General features: G+C 33.7%; 1 protein-coding gene across 12 annotated transcripts in view; it reads right to left on the reverse strand.

The window, feature by feature from the left end:
* Positions 1-24,005, reverse strand: part of PCDH15 (protocadherin related 15) — a 1,888,416-nt gene that overhangs the window by 45,649 nt on the left and 1,818,762 nt on the right. For all 12 annotated transcript variants that reach the window (XM_030941315.1, XM_030941316.1, XM_030941314.1 and 9 more), the window contains 2 exons: positions 8,952-9,167; positions 2,730-2,818 (listed from right to left, as the gene is read on the reverse strand). In XM_030941315.1, coding sequence (XP_030797175.1) covers positions 2,730-2,818; positions 8,952-9,167 — 305 coding nt within the window. The remainder of the gene's footprint in view (positions 1-2,729; positions 2,819-8,951; positions 9,168-24,005) is intronic.

Genomic DNA, 24,005 nt, shown 5'->3' on the forward strand with positions numbered 1-24,005 from the left:
AAATTTATATTTAATTCTTTCAAAATCAACACGAGATAGACAGAGGTCTTTATTTCAATTTGCATGAAGAGTAAAAGTGTCTCTACGTGTTAAGTATCTTGTCCAGAGGTTACAGAGCTGTAATAGGATCTAAATCTCTGTGTCTGAATCCATAATCTGCATTCCATTACCAAACTATGCTTATTAAATAAAATGTACAAAACTCCTAGCTACTCTCTACCTAACTCTACTGATTTTGAACTGCTAGCTCCATTTATATGGAATAATTACCATTCACTGAATAGTCATACTTTCTATTGTCCTAGATACATTATATAATTTAGTTTTCAAAATAATTATATAGGTTTTATTAGCTGTTATCAACAAATGGTGAAACTGAGGTTGAAAAGATTAAATTATTTGCCTAATTTAATGTTTTAAACTCAATGTTTTATGAAGTCAGAGCTTCCTTCACAATGAGACAATTCTCTCAAGACCTGAAAGTTACATGATTTTTCCTATTCATATCATCCTATTTACTTAAGAGACATTAAAATCTTATACATTCCTGCAAAATTATATTTTTGCCATTTTCTTTTTCAGTTTGATAAATTTTGCCTCAAAATAAAGGAAATGGCATCACGATTTGCTTGTAAAATGTCCTTTCAATAAAATGCATCAAGTGTCTACTATATAACTGGAGTTATAGAAATATAAAACACAAGTTTATACATTCATAGAGATAACGTTTTAGTGGGAAATTAACATACAATAATAACATTACATACTGCTTTGTAGAAAAATAAAGCAGAATCAAGGGTTAAAATTTGAAGGGAGGTATCATTTCTCATGTAATAGATAATGGAATCAGAGGAAGCCTGTCTCAATAGGCTTTTATTAAAGCAGCTAAAAGTTAGGCATAATTCTAATTATTTTTAAAGTGTAATCAGCTATTATTTTGAAAATGCTCAGTCTATATAAACTACTTCTGCAGAAATAAAGACACTGTACAATTGATGTTCCATGCGTAAATGTTGATAACCATCACCCTCATATAACAATTTATGTGACACCAAAAGGTTAAATTTGTGAACTATCCTGAAATATTTGTTATGAATCATACATGTTTTTGTTATGGGAAAATCACTTATACTTTAATCCATGACTATTGTATTTTATTTGGCATGTAATTACTAAAAGTTTAGTTATCTGACTATTTGAAGCTTCTTCTGGCAAGCTGAAGTGAGGATATTTTGCTAGAAAGGCAAATTGACGGTGACGATAATTGACCACTGTCAAACTGAAATCAACAGAAGACATGGAAGAACAACCTAATGCAGGCAGGGCTTAAAACCTAGATGACGGGTTGATAGGTGCAGCAAACCTCCATGGCACATGTATACCTATGTAACAAGCATGCATGTTCTGCACATGTATCCAGGAACTTAAAAGTTAAGAAACAATGTGATATATATGTATGTGTGTGTGTGTGTGTGGGGGGGGGTATATATATGTAATGAAATAGTATTCAGTCATAAAAAGGAAGAAAATAATGGCCTGGATGGAATTGGAGACCATTATCTAAGTGAGGTAACTAAGAAATGAAAAAAAAAAAAATCATACGTTTTCACTCAAAAGTGGAAACTGTGAGGACTCAAATGCATATGAATGATACAATGGAGTTTGGAGACTCAGGGGAAAGGGTGGGATGGAGGTGAGGGATAAAAGACTATACGTTGGGTACAGTGTACACTGCTTTTGTGCACCAAAATCTCAGAATTCACCATTAAAGAATTATTCACGTAACCAAAAAAAGAAAAATAGTTTAAAATGATGGCAGCTAAATTAGGGTAATTAAGGGTAAAATAGTAAAGATATTTTAATAATCTTTTATAGTATCAAAATATGAGAACCACAGTTTAATAAATAATCACAATTAGATTGGAGTTAACTATAACATACTCAGCCATGGTAAGTCTACACTGTTAAGGAGGAAGAGGGACATGTCACATATTTTACAATAATTTCAAACATATACATTGCTTAATATTAGTCAACTTGGTTTTAAAAGAGTAAGCTCTAGGTATTTAGACACATTGCTTTGAGCAATGACATACTTCCTGAACTGGCCAGACTGCTTTTTGACTAAATGGGAGCCACAAAATCAAGGTATATATTCAATCCATGAATGTTATGATTTTTCATATGCAGCATTTTGAGGTTTTGATACATCAAAACATTCTGAATAATAAAATCTTACATTTAATTTTTATCCTTATTTGAAGATATTCTCAAAATCTTCACATATTTCCAATTAGACTATATACTTTGAGCAAACAGTAAGTTAAATTAGTATTAAAACACTGTTTTAAAATATACTTAATCTGAACATTGTAATGATTAAAATGACCCACTCAGATTAAAATTATAGCTGTTCAAATACTGCATGTTATTATTTATAAATGATAGTCAACAATGGGTACACGTGGACGTAAAGAAAGAAAATAATAGACACTGAGGTCTCCAAAAGGAGGGAGGATGGGAGGGGCATGAAGGCTGACAAATTAGCTATTGGCTACAGTGCTCACTATTTGGGTGGTTGGCACACTAGAAGCCTAAACCTCACCATTATGAATATATCCATATAACACACCTGCACATGTATCCCCTGAATCTAAAATAAAATTTAAAAAATAAAAAAGTTAAAAATCACGGTCATATAACAATAAATATATAAGGAAACCAATTACTCTGTTAGATCTTCTATCTTTTTTTCCACTAGAGTAGGAGGCACATTGGAAACAATGACTTGCATATCCAGCTGATTGACCACAGAGACCTGAAAGAAGAAAAAACAGAATTCATTTAATTTTTACTCACTGAAATTTCCATAATCAGAAAAGCCCCACATTACCTCTTCCCTACTATGCATAGACACAGTGGTTTCTCATTTTCAAATTCAGGAACAATTTTTTTTTTTTTAATTATACGATCTACACAAGGGGTTGGAGACTAACTGGGGCAGACTGAGCATGAGAAACTATTTGTTGTTTACCTAGAAATTAAGAATCCTGAGTGATTTCAATTGCTTTTGGTTTTGTGTTTGTTTTATTGGGTATTTACTGAGACATGAAGGGTCGCATTTTTTTTTTTTAATTTGATTGTTAAGGAACACCCAAGATAATGAAAAATATGTTTTATGTTTTACAAGTCTTGAGAGATCATTTATTCATTGTAACTAAGAATCTGAGATATGACTGGTTAGAATAATTCATTCTATGAGGTCATCACATATAGTTTTCTTATCTATTTAACCAACTTTAAATTTGTGTAGGTAGAGATATATATTTAGAACTTTACCTATGGGTTAAATGAGCTAATTTAATGGCTATTGATAACTATGTCTCATTCATTTAAAATCTACTGAACTTCTTCTATGATTTTACATTTGAAAAAGAGAAGAAAAATAAAAATATTTATTCTGTGCTTACAACATGGCATTTATTCTTTTCCTCAATATTTTACAGGTTTAACTCATTGAAATCTATCAAAAGAATCAGATTGTTATTAAGATCATTTCAATTTTAAAATAAAAAACATAAATGGAAGATATATTTAATAACTTAATCCTAATTAAATGCAGTCTGTCTTACACCAGAGCCTGTGCTCTTTACTATTTTTCAATACTGATGTAAAAATTCTAAAAGGCCATATATTATTGTGCACATATATTTACGCACTATTAAAATATAAATGCATTTGTACCAGAATCATAAATTGAACACTCTGGGTTAGGCATATTTAGCACCGCATCTCAATACAATCTACAGTAGGGAGTATTTCACGTTGCCATACATTTTTTATGGGCTCCAGGTTCTTTACATATAGAGACCCCTATTAGGGGTCACAAACTCAAATGCCTCTAGGAACCATGCAGGTAACTTAAATGAGAAAAGTAGCCAAAAGTAGGAAATGATAGAAAGAAGTGGAAATAACACAGATCCGAGAGCACATAACTCAGCTGAAGAGGTCAGCTACTACTCACCTCTAAGGAATATTGCAATGTGGGAAAAAAAAAATCCAGATTTCCTAGATGTTTCAGTTTTTCAGGAAAAAAAAGAAATCCAAAATATGTAAAATGTTTGCTACTAGTTAGAAATCTATCAAACTATTGTGTGAGCCTAATCAATCATGTCTGAAGACTCTATTAAGACAGGAGTATGTCTGATTATTACTTCTGAGCAAGCAGTTTATGCTGGCAGTTTTAACTTTGTGCCCCTAACCCATTATAGGAGTCCAGGACCAAATGACTAAATTTCCCTTCAACATGTAAATGAGTCTTAATTGTCTTTTTACAAAACACATCTAACTTCACTAGCAAAAGGGATCATTACACTTTTTGTATCATTTTGTCTTTTCTTATTGGTCTTGAGTAAAAAAGGATACAGAAGTTGCATAGAAATATTTTTTGTTTTATTGTTTTTGAGTTTTAGCAGTAAAATTACATGATAAAAATTTCAAGAAGTATGTATATGAAACTTGTGTAACTGTTCCCTCCCTCCCTCCTTTCCTTCTTTCTTCCTTCCTTCTCCTCCTTTTTTTCTTTCTTTTAACATTGGACCAGAAACGGTTAAAAGTTTTGATAAAAAGCAAACCACCTGGAACAAGTAGTAACTATAAGGTGTTATCCCAATGAGAATTATAGCCCTCATTCTCTGTTCCCTGAAGCTCCCATCATCTCCTCTAACTGCTGGACTCAGAAGTACTGGAGTCCTGGCCTCAGGGCAGAGGAGCTTTTGCAGTGGGACTAGTGCTGAAGCACTTCCTAATTCCTCCATCTGTTGGGAGAAGGCCCCTGGACCATGATGTGGGTCATGGATATGGTGAGTAGTAGGGAGCATTAGCAGGATAATGGAAAAGAGAGGAAAATGAGTAGGAGAAATAACTCCTTATTACTGGGTCTTTCAGTGGAGAATTGTTAGGACTGACCTGTCAAACTGTCCTCTTCTCACACATCTGTCTCCTGGTCTGGTAAGCATGTGCTTCAACTCACCTTTTCTGGCTGACAGACTGTTAGAGATCTCTACTATTAGTATTCCTCTAATTCTCCAATGTCTCTTATTTCCCTACATTCATCCTGCCCAGGCCTTCAAAAATAGACCCTTCAGTAAACTGTCTTTAAATTATCTGATTCTTGCAGTGTAGAGTTAAATTAAAAAAAAAAAAAATCTGTTTCACATGTACATGAATTTTCTGCAAGGTTCTTACTGATATAGATCCAAAAAAGCATACAAGCAGGTGTCAGGCTGTATATAACAGAAATCGGTAACACTTTACAAATATTATATAAGATATGAACAAAAACAAAGGTGGGAAAGGAACTAAGTAGTAACTAGTGGAGGATAGATTCAGCAGCCACAGAGGAAGACCAAACATAAGCTTTTCTATCTTAGGGTAGAAACAGGATTTAATCAAGGAAATCTCCTGCTCCCAGGATGAGGATCTACATTATATATACCCAACAGGATTTCAGAATTGGCCTGAACAATTCTGTATGTCTACCATTATTGTCCTCTTCAAGTAAGATAAGGACTGACATATCAGTACATTTCTTAACATGGAAGTCATTGGTGGCATCAACAAGAATAGTTTGGAAGAGTGATTGGAGAGAAAACACTCATGATTAGAGGGTTTAAGAGAGATTCAACAGTGAGAAATAAGTCAATTCTAACAGAATTTTGCTAGAAAGAACAATAGAGAAATGGATGACAGCTAGAAGGTGATATAGATCAAAAGATATTTTATAATTTTTGGAAGATAGAAAAAAAGCATTGTTGTGAGAATAATTTGATATAAGGAGGAAATTTATATTAATAATGTAGAAAAGAAATGAGAGAGCTGCTGAGGCAATGTCCAAGAGCTGGCGAGTGGGAATTGAATCTACTGCATAAGTAGATGTACAGGCTTTAGATAAAAACAGAGAGAATTCATCTAAAGGAGCTAGAAAGAAGGCAAAGAGCATTGGTCTAGATCCTGGAGGGTAGGTAGATTTAGTGGTAGGAGTCATAGAAGTGTCCTTCTAAATGCTTTAGTATTAGTTTTCGTTGAAATAGCATGCCAGTTAATCAGGCCATAGTGAGAATGAGGACAAGGTATTGGAGAAGTAGGAGCAGAGATTTTCTGTGACGTTGAGGCAAAATATAGAGTGATTACTGAACAAAGCAAAAGCTCATTTGGAGGGTTTTAGTCATTAATTTAAATGGATACTGATGCAGGAGAATAGGGTTTGGAGGCAGGGAACCGAAGGCCAATTTGTGCTGACTTCCTAAAGCTGAATCAAAGGGAAAACACCAAGGTCTGGGGCCAGGGAATCTAAGGCCAATTCGTGATAGTTTCCTAATGGTGGATTAAACAGGAAACTCCTGGATCTGGGGGCAGGGAACCTAAGCCAATTAATGCCAACTTCCTAAAGCTAAACCAAAAGAAAGAAAAAAAAAAAAAAATCTCCCCACACCCCGCCTGAGTAACAAAGGATCAAAGCCTACTCTCCCTAAAACCCTCCCCCTTTCACCACATCTCAGGTCATTTCTCATTCATTTTTCCTCTCACACTCTTCTGGGCTGAGTACACGTTTGTAATTTATTCAGACTTGTCGTCATCTCTCTTCCTTCTTGGTTTGGGCACTCATACTCTCTGCATAAACCTCTTATTTATCTCATATCTCCTTTCTCTTGACTGGTAGGATTACAAAGCTTATCATAAATATCATTTGGCTGGGATGGCGTACTAGATGTTATTAGCTTGCATCAGAATATGATATCTATATATAACAAATTATGTTTTTTTAAATTTATTTCTTTGTAAATATATTTTGAATGATATTAAAAGGCATATTCTTAAATTTCCACACAATAGGTATGGAATTCAAATATTAAAAATAAACTTTATATCTCATATGTACACTAATATGTACATAATATATACATATATAATTAGATTGATATATATTTAAAGGTTATATATTAAAATTATATATTATGTAAAGATTATATTTTGTTTGTGTTGATTTTTATAGTATTTTACTTACACTTAGTGTAATGACTTTATTATTTATTTTTTATTTTATTTTTTATTTTTTGAGACAGAGTCTTGCTCTGTCGCCCAGGCTGGAGTGCAGTGGCTTGATCTCGGCTTACTGCAACCTCTGCCTACTGGGTTCGAGTGATTCTCCTGCTTCAGCCTCCCAGTAGCTGGGATTACAGGTGCTCACAACCACGCCCAGCTAATTTTTGTATTTTTAGTAGAGACAGAGTTTTACCAGGTTGGTCTCAAACTCCTGACTCAAGTGATCCACCCGTCTCGACCTCCCAAAGTGCTAGGATTACAGGTGTGAGCCACTATACCTGGCCTATTGTTTAGCTTTTAAGCACCAAAATGTGCATATCTTAAATAATAGAACATAGAATAGGACATTATGTTACATGAAATAAGCCAAGAACAGAACGTTAAAAACCACATGTTCTTATTCATATATGGAATCTAAAAAAAGATGATCTCATAAAAATAAGTGTATACGGTTCTATAAGGTTTACCGATATTAATTTGATCATAAATTTATGTCAAACTTATTATCTCCTATGTCAAAACTTCTTGTCTTAGAATGGCCTTCATTTACTCTATTGCAGCTTTACTGTTAAAAAAGAGAATGCTCCTGGAGGACTGTTTGGGCCACAATCATGGTGATTGTTCTTCACCATTATCTAAGAAGAAAAATATTTAATCATTAATGTCTGCATGTACATGAAGGTTACACTTGTCCAGGGAACTAAATGAGCTGAACTGTGAAAAAATGAAAATGTAAAATGCAAAGAACAAAAGACAACTTATTATTGATCTGTCTTTATGTGACAAATATTTCCCATAAATATACTTTGTATTAGATTCATCAGACAAAAGTCCAAATAACCCATGCTTTCAAGTTGGTAAAGAGTCCACAGGATATATGCACTGCTGTTAAATATTTTCAATAAAAGCTAGTATCAAACTTCCCTTTCAAATGATCTATCACTGAACTTCTGCACAGCCTAAGTGAAAATTACGACAATTATATTATTGACTATAGCCAAATATAACTTAGTCAAAGCTAATCAATGTCATCATTGGGGACTTTGATAAAACAAAGAAATAAATACTATTGGAACAAAATTTGCCACCATACATTTTCTTTGTATTCTCAATTACAAAATGCTGAAAGTAATTTAAACAAATAGTTTCATAGTTTAATTTCCATAGTATAACTCTGTGAAGCATTTAAAATTTTTATGTAGCACTGGACAACACTATATTAAAAATGAGCTTTGAAGACCAAATAGAAATCCAATGCTTAGGCCAGGCGCGGTGGCTCAAGCCTGTAATCCCAGGACTTTGGGAGGCCAAGGCGGGTGGATCACAAGGTCAGGAGATCGAGACCATCCTGGCTAACACGGTGAAACCCCGTCTCTACTAAAAAAAAATACAAAAATCTAGCCGGGCGAGGTGGCGGGCGCCTGTAGTCCCAGCTACTCGGGAGGCTGAGGCAGGAGAATGGCGTGAACCCGGGAGGCGGAGCTTGCAGTGAGCTGAGATCTGGCCAGTGCACTCCAACTTGGGTGACAGAGCGAGACTCCGTCTCAAAAAAAAAAAAAAAAAAGAAATCCAATGCTTATACCTTGGTTGTTACAATCATATTTTTTCAAATATTATAATGTTTTCCTCAAAGGTCAAGAAAAATAAACACCTTATGGTGTTATATATATGAACCATATATTTACATATTCCTAAACTATAGTGACTAACAATCTGGGTGAAAATTAATAATAATTATGTTTTTGAAAACCCATTTTAAATTAATCTTAGAAGTTCTATAAGCTGAAAACACTGACCCATGGCTAGTATTGCAGCTACTTCCCTTTCCTGAAGTTTTATCTACTTACAAGTATATCGGCTTTGCCACTCAGTCCCTTCCCATAGTCGTCAGTTGCAATAACTTGAAACTTGAAGTAGGATCTCCTCATATTATGGAAGAGCATAGCAGTTTTGATAAGCCCTGTATATGTTTCCACTACAAATCCTTCTTTTCCCTCTTTAATTGGTGGTATTATGAGTCTGTAGGCCATGACACTATAATTGCCCGTATCTTTATCAGTAGCCTAGGAGGAGAAAAAAAAGAGATTATAATTAAGCAGGAAAAGATAACCTTTATGAAATGGCTTATTTTTGTTTGTAAGAATCAGGTTTCTTATGTAATAATAACACAATAAAGCCCTCCTAAATGTCTGTTTTTTCTGGATATAGTTATGTAGATTCATAGACTTTGTGTTCACAGTTTCGAGTGGTTGTTATTAGAATGATAATAACCACTGACATATGAATAAAAAGGACATAGGTATAATTTTGTGTCCTTTAACAAATTTCTCCCTACCCCTCCTTTCCTTTTACCCTTCCCAGCTTCCAGTATCTTGTATTCTACACTTTATTTTTATGAGATCATCTTTTTTTAAGATTCTACATATGAATAAAAACATGTGGTGTTTAACTGTCTGTTCTTGGCTTATTTCATGTAACATAATGTCCTAGATAGGGGGAATATGTTCTAGAGCTCTATACCACTGTAGAATAACTATAGTTGACAATGGTATATAGTTCCAAATAGCTATAAGAAGGATAGTGAATTTTCCCAACACATAGAAGTGATAACTGTTTGAGGTGATAGATAGGCTAATTAATCTGATTTGATTGCGATGCATTACACATACAGAAGCATCTATGATGCCAATAAGTAAGTACTATTCTTATTTGTCAATTTTAAAAGTAGATTAAAAAAAACAGACATAGACACTAACAGAGTCAATGAATCAAGATTTTTGGTTTACGTGTTTGTTGAGTTCAACTCTGTGTGTTGATCCAAATTGGTTGAAGGATGGGATTGGTTGTTTACCTAATGTTTGTCTTGCTGTAATAGGCATACAATGTGATGGTATTTTTGATATAGCATATAGCCTAAGGGGGATACATATAAAAGAATGTAGTAAAATATCTGGACTGAAATAAAATAAAGTACCATCCGACTTCCTTTTTAATCATCTTGTATCCTGATTAAGCATATTTATTCCTGGTGACAGGTACTTATGATCCACACATTAAAGTTTCCTACCATTTAGAATTAAAAAGGACTGGCACATTGTTTAGACTTTTTTCATTTGTTTTTAAATACAGCTATGATAACCATAAATTGGGTCAGCTTTATGGTGTCTAATTAGGGGAAATGTTTTAGAATGTCTATTTCAGAATTATTTCATAGTGAAATACTTGGAAAATAAATGGTACATAAGATAGTTTTAGAGACTTGATAAAAGATGATATATACCTTATCCATGATACTAGATGTGTAAGTTATACATTCTCATTATAACAATAATTATTATTTTCATTATCTGTTTATTCCTATTTTTATCTATGCTATTATTATTATGAGTATGCATTTATAATCTGCCATTACTAAGAATTGCTAAGAATCATACAAAATACAAAATACAATCATACAAAAATAGTCTTATCTAATAACAATACAAAAACTGAGGAATATATTGTTTTACTTATATAAATTAGTGCTATCCAATAAAACTTTCTGAACTGATAGAAATGTTCTTAATCAGCTCTGTCTTATGCAGTAGGTACTAGCCAAATATGACAAATGAAAAGTGGTTGATGTGACCAAGACACTGAAATTTCAATTTAATCTAATTTTAATTTAAGTTACATAATGAAAGACTACATAAGTGGTAAAGTTGAGACACAAATGCTTAAAATAGTAAATAATAGCAAATGTGTATTAAATACAGCATGAATTTGATTTAGCTTCAAATTCTATATATATTGTGAACCATTTAAAACATTTCCACATAATCATGTCACTTGTTAGAAAAGGTAATTTAAACTACACAACCCAGATCACTTCACTTCAGGATCAGTTATTTCATGAATTTTCTAGGGAGTTAATATTCCCTCTTTTTTTTTTTTTTTTTTTTTTTTTCTCTGTCACCCAGGCTGGAGTGCAGTGGCATAAACTCGGCTCACTGAACCTTAGTCTCCCAGGTTCAAGCTATCCTCCCATATCAGCCTCTGAGTAGCTGGGACTATAGGCACTCCACTATGCCTGGCTAATTCTTTGTAGACACAGGGTCTCGCTATGCTGCCTGGGCTGGTCTTGAACTCCTTAACTCAAGCAATCCTCCCATCTTGGTCTACCAAAGTACTGGGATTACAGACATGAGCCACTGTGCCAAGCCTAAAATTATCTTTAGAAGAGGACAAGCTCAAACTACTGGCTAATCTCATTAGATAGTTTATGTGGCTTACAGAATGGCAGAACTCAGTTTTGGTATTAGAGTGATAGTAATTAGTTATCAATGTTAGGTCACATTCTTACTTAAAGGAAAAAGAAAATGAACAAAGAAAGAAAAGTAGTATCAAAATTTTTTGTACTTAAACTTTGAACCACAGGTTTATAATCACTTAACAAAGGATAGCATAAGAAAGAAAACGCATATTCCCAGCTAAAATAAGTCAAAGTCTGAATCAAGGTTTCCAAGACATTTCTTCCACACAGAATGAGCAAATCTGGGACAAATGTCAAATCAGTCAGATTTGGTTACATATTATTCTCTATCTTCTTATTAACATTGATATTTCTCTGAAACAAACTTTTTATTATTAGAGTAAACTTTAAAAAGGGATAACAAACATGCAAAAAGTGTACAAATTATAAATATAAAGCTCAATAAAATTTTGCAAAATACACACATCCACATGACCAGCATTTGCATCAAGAAACAAAACAAGCCAGGCATGGTGACTCATGGCTATAATAACAACACTTGGGAGGCCAAGGGTGGAGGATCATCTGAGCCCAGGAGCTTGAGACCAGCCTGAGCAACACAGTGAAACGATATCTCTTGAAAAAACAAAATTATTATCCATATTCCAGAACGCACTTCATGCACTTGGAGTCACAATCTGAGGCCTTCTTAAGGAAAACCACTTTTCTAATCTAACATTGTTGATTAGTTATGCCTATTTTTTAAACTTTACATTGATTGACTCATAAAATATGTTCTATTTTCTGACTTCTTTCATTCAGTTTTGCATTGTAAGATTCCAAGCCCTTATATATAAAATAAATACTGTATAACAACACAATCACATTTGGAAAAGAAAAGATAGTTACCATAAAATCACAGAGATTGTTTGGCATATTAAGCTACTTTACATAGTTCTTACTGATTAACTTCCAATTTCAGCAAGCAGGTAATTTCACTTTGCAATATTCCTAATTTATTAAATTATGATAACTACAAAATGGTCATATTCCATCTTAAAAGATTAAAGTGTTTTTTTAAATGTGCCTTTCCTGAAACAAACGATCACTTAATGCAAAAGTTTGGGTGTGGAACTAGACAATTTAACTCAGAAATAACTATTTTCTTTCATGATTTTTCATATAAATGCCCTAATATTTGCAGAAAATAGTCAAGAATGACATAAAAGTTTTTTAAACATCATGTTTAGTGGATTTAAAAAAATAAAACCCTATTGGCATATGTATGTTATACAGTAAGGACTTATTTCTTTGAATGAATATGATAATCTTTGGGATCTTAGAGATCTTATTTCAGGAGATACTCATCAAAGACGATTGCCAGGATCATTAGCATATTTTTCAAATCTCCCCTCTTCCTCAAGTATTTTCAGTTGAATACTAGTAATTTAAATAGTGAATGATGAAAATTCCAATGGGTGCCATACTGAAGAGCAATTGAATGGATTTTTAATTTTTAGTCTACCCAATTTATAACAAATACGTATTTTAAAACCCAAAACCTATCCTGTAAGATGTGGCTCTGACTGATGTTGAGCACATGCAATACCATCATACATAGATAACAACCAAATGTTCTTTCTATAAACTCAATAACAAGATACGATATATTTAAAAACACACTGAGTCACACCAATAATAAAGTTCAGAGCACAATTTTAAATCTGGGTCAAGATGTGAAAAGTAAGTGAGAGTTTCAGCAGAGTATATTGTCTCTATTTGGTTTTAAATAATTTTAAACTTACTTTTTTGGTTGGTTGTTTCTTGCATTATGTTTTGGAGTGAGGTGGACTCCAATGTCAGGTGTGACTGAAAAATGAATAACTCAAGGCCTGGTGCGGGGCTTACACCTGTAATCCCAGCACTTTGGGAGGCTGAGGCGGGCAGATCACAAGGTCAGGAGATTGAGACCATCCTGGCTAACACCGTGAAACCCCGTCTTTACTAAAAATTAAAAAAAAAAAAAAAAAAAAAATTAGCCGAGCATGGTGGCAGGCGCCTGTAGTCCCAGCTACTCGGGAGGCTGAGGCAGGAGAATGATGTGAACCTGGGAGGCTGAGCTTGCAGTGAGATGAGACCGCACCACTGCACTCCAGCCTGGGCGACTGAGTAAGACTCCATCTCAAAAAAAAAAAAAAAAAAGGAAGAAAAACTAATAACTCAAAATTTCAGATTTCTTTATTCATAAAATAAAAATAAGGGTGCCCAAAAATAGCATTTGAAAATTTTATGTATATTCATATATATGTGTATTTTTTACACAAAAATATAAATATGGCCTTTTTACACAAAAAATATAAATGTGACCAAGTCCGGTGTAACTATTATAGTTACCTAAGTTCTCATAATAGTGATTCAAAAGGTTTAACATTTTTCCATATTATGTTTAGCCATGAATATGTACATTTATGCATTCAATCAATTTAGACCCTTATTACTTCAGACACATTATCACACAATTATAACTCCCTTAACAAAATAATGCATTAACCATTTTTCTCTTATAGAACTCCAGATGCAAGCACTTTGCTCTAATAACTCTATTTTTCTTAATTTTCTTTTCCAGTGCTCCTTTATTGCTTCCAGTTCTTTTTCTTTTTTTTTTTTTGAGACGGAGTTTCACTCCTCTTGCCCAGGCTGGAGTGCAGTGGCTCGATCTCGGCTCACGGCAACCTCCGCCTCCCGGGTTCAAGCAATTCTCCTGCCTCAGCCTCTCGAGTAGCTGGGTTTACAGGCCCTTTGGGAGGCTGAGGTGGGCAGATCACCTGAGGTCACGAGGTCAAGACCAGCCTGACCAACATGGAGAAACCCTGTCTCTACTAAAAATACAAAATTAGGTGGGCATGGCTTCCAGCTCATTTTTGAAGCAATTTTGCAAAACCTCTTCCTCAGTTGAAATCCATGCACTTTTGTACAGTATATACTCTACCCCTCCTTGTTGCTGAACATAATAAGGATGTTGCTATCTTGCTCTCAGTCTACCCCTTCTACTTAAACTTCCTCCTTCTTTACAAATTTCAGTATTCATTGAGATGACACATCCAGCAACTTATTTTTAAAGTATTAGGCATGAATAACATTCATCAGTCTTTGAATGACCTCACTGCATCGATTTAATTCTAGAGTCACACTTTAGTCTTTTGCCTTAGGGAGATATTCCTCCTAAAGAAACACTCCAAATTTAATTTATATATTAAACTTTCATGTCTAAATTCTGACCACAACTTTAAGCACCATACTTAGTTAAGACCTCTTCTTTGATATCCGTGAATTTTCAGTTCTGCAAACTGCCTTTTGCTCTCATTACTTCAGGGTTTATGTCCCTTTCTGCTTTATCATAGAAGTCAGAGTCGATCACATTGTTCTCATTTCTCTCTCCCTCCACAACACTTAGACCTTTCTCCTCTTGGACCAAACTAACCATCAGTTTACTTATGGTGACTGAAGAGGGCGGAGAGACATTACATAATCAGTCAGACTAGTGTTACTGTAAGTCCATGGTCTCAGACTTTAACTGCACCTTTGGTCTATTTAGGAAATCCTTGCTATATGTAAGTTATCTTTCTCACTCCAGAAGTTTGCCTTTTTCTTTAGTTCACAGATTCTTTCAGTCTTTTCCAGAGATAAGGAAGCTCTAATTCCCATAAAATTTGAGGATATCAAATGTGAGAACTCTCAGCTTTTCATCACATAACTAAAAAAGTACCTATATCTGTACTTACTTTTACCACTTTCTTCAAATCTCAGAGGAGCAGCTCACACGTATCTCACTGAAGGCACTTATGCCTTAATCTGAATCACTCCCATCCCTTCTGCATTTAATGCTTCATCAGCTCTATTTGTCTTTGTCCTTTTCACCTTCTCTACAGACTATAAAACACGTTATGTCTTTCTCATTAAAATGAAAAGAAATTTTCTTTCACTGAGTCCACTCTTGTGACACTAGCCCCCAAACTTCCATACCTATTTTTCACAGTTAAGTTCCTCAGAAAATTTTTATAGAATCACCATCTGTAATTCCTTACTTTACAATCATTCCTTAACTGCAGCCAGATCTCTGCCCCTGTCACACCATTGAATCTGCTAAAATCAGTGTTTGAGGCTAGACTCCGTCTCAGATCAACAACCAGCCTGGTGTTCTTTAAATTACCAAGTCCATTTATGTTGTTTGTATAATGCTGTTGCTGCTTCCGGTGTTTGCTAACATTGATTGAACACTTACAATTTGCCAGATGCTATGTAAATACATATTATTACATTATCTCATGACATCCTTTCCATTGAGTAGGTTTCATTATTATTTTATAGGGCAAGAAATGGAGGCACAGAGAGATTAGTAACTTGCTCGTAATCACACATATGGTTGTTAGCACAGTGGGATAGGTCTCACTTTAAAACCACTACACTCCACATATCAGACTAAATACCAGGGATAAAATTGCAGTTTAAAAATAAAACAGCAAATGTTGGATAAAATATTCTAAAAAATCTTCCTAGATGCATCAAGAAGATGGAAAGACAACAAATATGCCAGTCAAAAGCAAAGTGCTATAGACTGATTATGTCTCCCCAAATTTATATGTTGAAACATAATACCCAATGTGATGTCATTTGAAGGATTGGCCTTGCAAGGCAATTAAGTCATGATGGCAGATTGCTCATGAAAGGGAGTGGCTCCTTTTTGAAAAGAAGCCCCGGAGACTTCCTTTGTCCCGTTCTGCTATGAGAGGAAACAGTAGAAAGACAGCCACCCATGAACCAGGAAGGCCTCACTGGACACTAAATCTACTAGCATCTTGATCTTGGGCTTCTCTGCCTCCAGAACTATGAGAAATAAATTTATCTTGTATATACGCTTCCAAGTCTATGGTATTCTGTTATAGAAGTCTGAATGCACAAGGATCCGAATATAAAAATCATAGTACTGATGGGGGCTTTCATTTAGAATTTTTTTTTTTTTTTTCTGGCCTGGATAAACTTAAAATTGAACTTGTCTGGTTTTCAGTGGCTCAGACAATAGGCAAGGCCCCAAGCCTACTCATGAAAGCGAGTCTGTTAATATCTCCTCCCCAGAAAGTTAAATTCTCACCGTAAGAATAAAGAGAAATTTATTTTTTTTTCCCTCCTGTTATCACCCGAAACTGCAAAGAAAACTGCAAACTTAAACTTTGCTATTGAGGGCAGTGAAGAGAAAACTTAAACTGAGACTCTAGGACCAAAAAGAGGCCTTCATTTTAGTTTGCAGCCATTATTTGCAGGCCACTAGTTTGCCCAACTCAAAGAGAAATCATAATATTCTGGGTTGGTAAAGTCTAATAGTCCTGCACTCCACTTGAATGAACAGACAAACCACAACCTGAGAATTTAAGATATATCATCTATGACTGACAATGGCCTAGTCTCCTGACAGAAGGAAGTACTTTTTCAAAAACAACTCCTCCAAGCCATGCCTAAAATAATTCTAACAAATAAAGTTCCAAGAAAGATGAAAAGTTATAATAATTATCAAATCAAACAGGAAACAAACGATCACAAAAAGTCTGTTGATATAAAAAAATCAAATTCATAACAACATAGACTTTAAATATTTGACTTAGTAGACATGGAATATAAAGCAAATATGTTTAATATGTTTCAGTAATAAAGAGTTGTAAAATGTGGAATAAAAAATGAGACTCATTGAAAAGAAATAAAAAGTATCTTTAAGAAATAAAAAAATATATATATAGAATTAAATACCCCAAGATGGGATTGTTAGCAGGATAAGCACAGCTGACCAGGGAATTAGTAAATGAAATGATGGGGCAAAGGAAGTGACCCAGAATGTTTTGCAGAGCTACAAAGATGAAAAACCTGAAAAAAAAAAAAGTCTGGAGTTTATAATGAAAATTTTGGCAAACATCCAATCAGAGTTTCAGAGAGGAAGCAAGAATAGGACAGAATTTTCTAGAACTGATAAAAGATTGTTATCCACAGATATTAAGAAGCCCAATAAACTGCAAACGGGGTAAATAACAAGTAACTCATACCTAGAACTCACACGTTATTTAGAAACTACAGAACCACATACAGTAAATATAATAAGTATTGTTTTCTTAATATTTGGGGAAAGTCATAGACATATTTTAGTAATGGCATAAATAATTCATAAATCTACTCTATAATTTATTAATAGTAATAAGGGGACATTTAGCAAGTTGAGTGAAATTCATGCATAAAAATTAAAACTGTCTCACTATGGAAACGCTAAATGAATACAATTTACTAAAGAATCAATACAATACTACTTTTTCCACCAGTTTCTTTATAATCAAACATTTATGCTGAGTTCACAACAAAGTCATTAATATCTGGGAGAGGTGATTCTGGAAGATTTGATTCACTGACTTTTATGAGTTTCCCATAGTGAACAAAATAAAAAAAAGTTATGTCTAGAGTTGTTCTAAAAGAATAAAAGTCAGAAATGAATATAATAATTATATTTGCGGTAATTATATTTTAAATGAAAGCTTAGATACAGGCATCCACTTACCCATTTCTATGGCTTCATCTGGAAATTTTAATGGATACAGATGTACAACATTAAAAGAAAATCACCAAATAATTGCCTCTATCTTACAGGGGAGTAGGGGAGATCATTAATTTTCTAATAGCCTAAATAACTGTTCCCCTCTGTTGCCTAAATGAATACCATGGATGCAGAAATATTACTGAAATAATTAGTGATGTACTAAGAACTTTCAAACACATTAAAGTTCAATAATGCTACGTTTAACTTCAGCTTCTCAATTAGACCCATTTTAACGTTTAATGGTATTGAAGGCTCACTTTCCCTGAAATAGAGTGAAAGTGTTTTAGAATATCTGGATAAAAATACTAAAATCTCACATTTCCACCTACCAAGGTCACTATGTCAGGTTGTGTTTGCAAAGGGCAAAAATAATAACAGAGCTTTGGCAGGTTAGAACCACTTTAACTTGACTCTTGTATTTTTTTTTTTTTTTTTTTTTTTTTGAGACGAAGTTGCTGTATCACCAGGCTGCAGTGCAGTGGCGTGATCTCAGCTCACTGCAACCTTCGCCTCACAGGTTCAAGTGATTCCTCTGCCTCAGCCTCCTGAGTAGTTGGGACTACAGGCACACACCACCAGGTCCGGCTAATTTTTTTTGTATTTTAGTAGAGATGGGGTTTCATCATGTTGGCCAGAGTGGTCTTGATCTCCTGACCTCATGATCTACCCACCTCGGCCTCTCAAAGTGCTGGGATTACAGGCGTGAGCCACTATACCTGAGCGACTCTTGTATTTTTAGGAACCAGAAAGAAATCTTTATTTTAAAGTCCTTAAAGACAATATACCCAGAATATGATAAAATGTGAATAAGAAAAATGTCAGTTAGATTGATCTACTTTTAGGGCTATTAAAAACTTTTGCAAAAAAAAGAAGAGAAAGAGAAAATAAGGATTTTAATTATGAAAGCTCAAGTGTTTGATTTTGCATAAGAATGTCAAACAGTGACTACAATGTAATATTAATAATTTCTAAGTTCAACATACCTATTTACTTTTTGTACAGTTAAGTAAAAGTCTAATATAATTCTGAGAGATTCTAAAGAGTAAAATACAACTCAGTGTAGAAACAGCAGTGTAATAATGGAGACATGCCAATGTAATAATAATAGAGACATGCCATCATAGTTTGAATTACAAGACCCTTACAGGGCTGAGTTTTAGTTAGAATTTATCAAAATTGATTCTTAATTTAAATCATGGTGCAAAAAATCACAGGATAATATATATTTAGAAAATTAAAGCAACTACAGAAACACCCAATGTTCCTTTTATTATTTAAAAAAATTATATACTAAATTGTGAACTATAGAAGGCATGAGAGGACTTACCATAAAAACAGGACTTGCATTTATGTTATAATTGAAGTTTCCTTTTTCATTTTTTTCCTTTCTTTTAAAAGTGTTTTGTAAAATAAATATTACCCTATAAATGGTTTTGTTCTTTTCATCATTATTGCTAATAATAAAATGATTATACCTCCCTCAAAGATGCTTTAAAATAAACTCTGATCTAATTGTTCTAACTTTTCAACCATGTGAAAAAGAAATAAATTGTGCTCTATTATATAGACAAGTTAACAAAAGAAAACACACGTATAATTTATGCTTTTTACTTGAGAGGGAACACTAGTTTGAACGTTGGTTTTGAATCACAAAATGCTATTCATTTTTACCGAAAATACCCACTCTTAAAGTGCTTAAGTATGTTATACCTTTTACAATACTTCTGTAGTTATACATCCTAAATCCTTCAGCATTCAAAGCAAATTAAATAACATACTTCTTATTTTTGAACTTCCTGATTTTTCCTTAGTTACATTAGGTTCAATCAGTCCAAACCAAATTCAGCTGCTGCTTCTTGGCTCCCACCTTGTTGTCCCTCTTCTGACTACCATATGTGGTTATCCTTCTGCGTTTCCTGTTTGCACAGGAAGGGCATTATCATCTATGAATTGAACTGTTCTCAATAATTTCAGCATCCTCTCCATCGGTTTAATCTCACCTGCTCCTCCCTACCTACAGTCCATAAGCAAGCATTCTGATTTCTACCTACACAATATTTCTCAGTTCTGTATAATACTTTAGGCCAAGCTTACCCTGGCCAATTTCAGGCTCTCATCGGATCTCACTTTTAACTCTGGTAATAGCTTAAAAATTACTGATAGCTCCCACTTGCTAGAGATGAATGTTAAAACAAGTCCTTTCAATATTCTCAAACTGATTAGAGTTCATGATTCCAACTTTTTGCTTTATATTTGTTCTATTTGCCAGAACCACATTATTCGTATTTTTTTTCTGAAGAATGTGTTCTTTCAAGTTTCTATTCATTTGTATACATTGCTTCTTCTACCTTAAATGAAATGTCTTTTGTCTGCTAGGCCAAATGATGTTCACTTCTTGGCTATACTATGACATACACACACTTTGAATATATATATATATATATATATGCTATATATATGTTCTACATATATATGCTATATATATATGTTCTACATATATATGCTATATATATATGTTCTACATATATATGCTATATATATATGTTCTACATATATATGCTATATATATATATGTTCTACATATATATGCTATATATATATGTTCTACATATATATGCTATATATATATATGTTCTACATATATATGCTATATATATATATGTTCTACATATATATGCTATATATATACACTAAACTATGGCATACACACACACTTTGAATATATATACACACTATATATATTCTATATATATCTATATATACTATACTATGGCATACATACACACGTTGAATATATATATCGTTATATATATCTATATATATCAAGTGTGTGTGTGTGTGTGTATGCCACAGTATGGTATATATAAAAAACATATATGTGTGTGTGTGTATATATATAAAAAATAAAACACTGAATAAAGCAATCAAACCTCAGCTTAAATGACCCCTTTCTGAAGGTGTTCTTATCTCTACTAGGGAGGGCTGCTTCTACTTACATATTTTCACTGTTGTGTTATATAAATGTGTGTGTGTGAATATATTAGCATTTACCATGACACGTTTTAATTTTGTATCTCCATTATACATCAAATTTGTTTCAGTTCATATTTTTCACTGTGGTACCACGTGCAGTCAGTGATCAAATAATGTTTGGCTTAAATGTCTATAGAAGACTATCATAGTGGTTGAGACATCAATCATTAGAATTGACAGACTTGAGTTCAATTCTACCATTTAGTAGATATATGGGCTTGGGCAAGTGATTCTCTAAAGCTTTGCTCCTCATTTGTAAAATGAGGAAAATAGGACATGCTGAATAAGTTGGCTGTGAATATTCACTCGGGTGTAAAATGCGGTGCCTGGTACAAGGTAACCTAAATCAAGATTAGCTGTTGCTTTCCTATTGCATTTACTATTGAGATCTTTGAATACTTTGTAGCTATCTTCTTGATCTCTTCTATTTGTCCTTTTTTTTTTTTTTTTTTAAATCCCTTTTGGAACACTTAAAGGCACCTCTCACTTTCTACCTTGTGTCATTGGCTATAAATTCTTTGGAAGCAGGACTATTTTCTGAATTGTCTTTGGATCTCATAAGCCTCATGGCCAGTAGAATGTAATTAGACAATATTTGTTAAAGGAATAAATCTGCCACTGAGGAAAATATAGTTATTGATCTCCTTACTGAATGCTATATAATTTATTGATAGCAAAGCAAAAGTTCTTAAATAGAAAATATTTATTATGATACAGCTATAATAATATGCTTATCAGGAGAGTGGGAGCCAAGAAGCAATAGCCGAATTTGCTTTGGATTGATGAAGCCTAATGTAACTAAGGAATAATCTGGAATTTTGAAATAACAAGTGTATTATTTAATTTGCTTTGAATGCTGAAGGATTTAGGATGTATACCTACAGAATTATTGTAAAAAGTATACCATTCGTAAACAGTTTAAGTGCAGGTATTTTTGGTAAAAATTAATAGCATTTTGTGATTCAAAACCAACATTCAAACCACTTTTTTTCTCTCAAATAGAAAGCTCAAATTATACATGTGTTTTGTTTTGTTAATATGTCTATGTGCCTCAGCCTCTCGAGTACCTGGGACTGCAGGTGCACACCACCACGCCTGGCTAATTTTTGTATTTTTAATACAGACAAGGTTTTGTCATGTTGGCCAGGCTGGTCTTGAACTCCTGGTCTCATGTGTTCCGCCTGCCTTGGCCTCCTGAAGTGCTGGGATCACAGGGTTGAGCCATCGTGGCTTTATATTCTATACTTAAAATTTGCTTCATGATAAGCTGATAAGTCCTCTTTGTAATTTCTACATTTTGTATTTGTACTTTTTCATTCATTTTAAATCTGGTTCATGTAAAACAAATATTTTGTATTCCAATGCAGTGTTTAATATATTAAGTTGTAATTTTTGAAAATTTTACTGAGAAACCAGGAATATTTAGAAATGCAAATAAAATAGGTTGTATGCATATTACATATAATGAATGTCATATGTACAGTCCATAATAAACATCTATTTTTAAATTATATGGCCACAGAGTCAACCCATGGACCCAATATTTGCAATAGAGAAGGATTACTTGTATTTTAATATGCTAACAGTACAAGTCATTTGACCTAGAGATAAAACAATTTAATATTTTAAGAACACAGGGTTCATGAAGCAAGCTTGAACTTACTGTAAAATGATTTCAAATATGAATAGTGTATAAGAAGTCTACTCATCTTTTAATTACTAAATTTAGTGGAAAGTCGAGGGAAAGTAATAGCAAGGCAATTGAAAATTAAATCTGAATGTTGAATCCTCTGTAAATTCTGACAATTTTACTGCCTATCTAATAAATTAACAAACAGAAACAAAAAGCTCTATTACAAAAATTAAAAAAAAAACTTTCCTACTGCTTTTATAGAAAAAGAGTTTTCGAGGCAAATAGAATTCAATGTATAAACATTCTACTTTGTAAAATAAATTTATAATTTTCAAACTATACTGGATATAAAGGGCTATGATGAAAGTAATTATTACCAAATAAAATGCCTTTAGTATTGTTACAATGACACTAATTGTAAAGAAGACTGCATTTATGGACCAGGATGGTGCTATTTGTATATGGGACAATAAGATCGGTCTCCTTGAATTTATATAATTGTAACATGTTAATGTAAACAACACTCAACAAAAACAGTGTCCGTCCTCAGTGTCCTTCATTTAAATTGATGGTATTTTGGAGCTCTCCCTCGTGCTCTCCTCTCTCTGTGTGTGTGTGTGTGTGTGTGTGTATAAACACACATATGTATATATCACATATGTATACACATGCACTCATATATATTTTTATATTTTATAACATGATGTATTGTGTGTCTATGAGTACCAACTAACAAGTTTGCTAAAAAGAAATGGCTCTACACTAGTAAAATTTCTGTGAAACAGTCTTGCTGGATGCAGTTTTATTCTACCTAAAATTTCATGATTTGTTAGCCAGACTCAAATACTGCATGTTCTTACTTATAGGAGGGAGCTAAATAATGTGTACACCTGGACATAGAGAGTGGAACAGCAGTCACTGGAGACTCAGAAAGGTGGAAGGGTTGGAGAGGGTGAGGGATGAGAAATTACCTAATGGGTACAATATACACTATTAGGGTGATGGTTACAGTAAAATTGGGAATTTACCACTACACAATACATCCATATAACAAATCCACTTGTAACCCCTAAACATACAAAAATACAAAAAGTAAAAATAATCATTGATAAAATTTTCTTAGCCTAGGCAGTAGAAAGTAATTGGGCATAACCAAAAACATTTATGCCAGGCCGGGGGTGGTGGCTCATGCCTGTAATCCCATCACTTTGGGAGGCCGAGGCGGGCAGATCACAAGGTCAGGTGATCGAGACCATCCTGGCTAACACGGTGAAACGCCGTCTCTACTAAAAATACAAAAATTAGCCAGGTGTGGCGGCTGCCGCCTGTAATCCCAGCTACTCAGGAGGCAGAGGCAGTAGAATGGCGTGAAC

This window comes from Rhinopithecus roxellana, chromosome 11, assembly GCF_007565055.1.
Source record: "Rhinopithecus roxellana isolate Shanxi Qingling chromosome 11, ASM756505v1, whole genome shotgun sequence".
Classification (NCBI taxonomy): Eukaryota; Metazoa; Chordata; class Mammalia; order Primates; family Cercopithecidae; genus Rhinopithecus; species Rhinopithecus roxellana.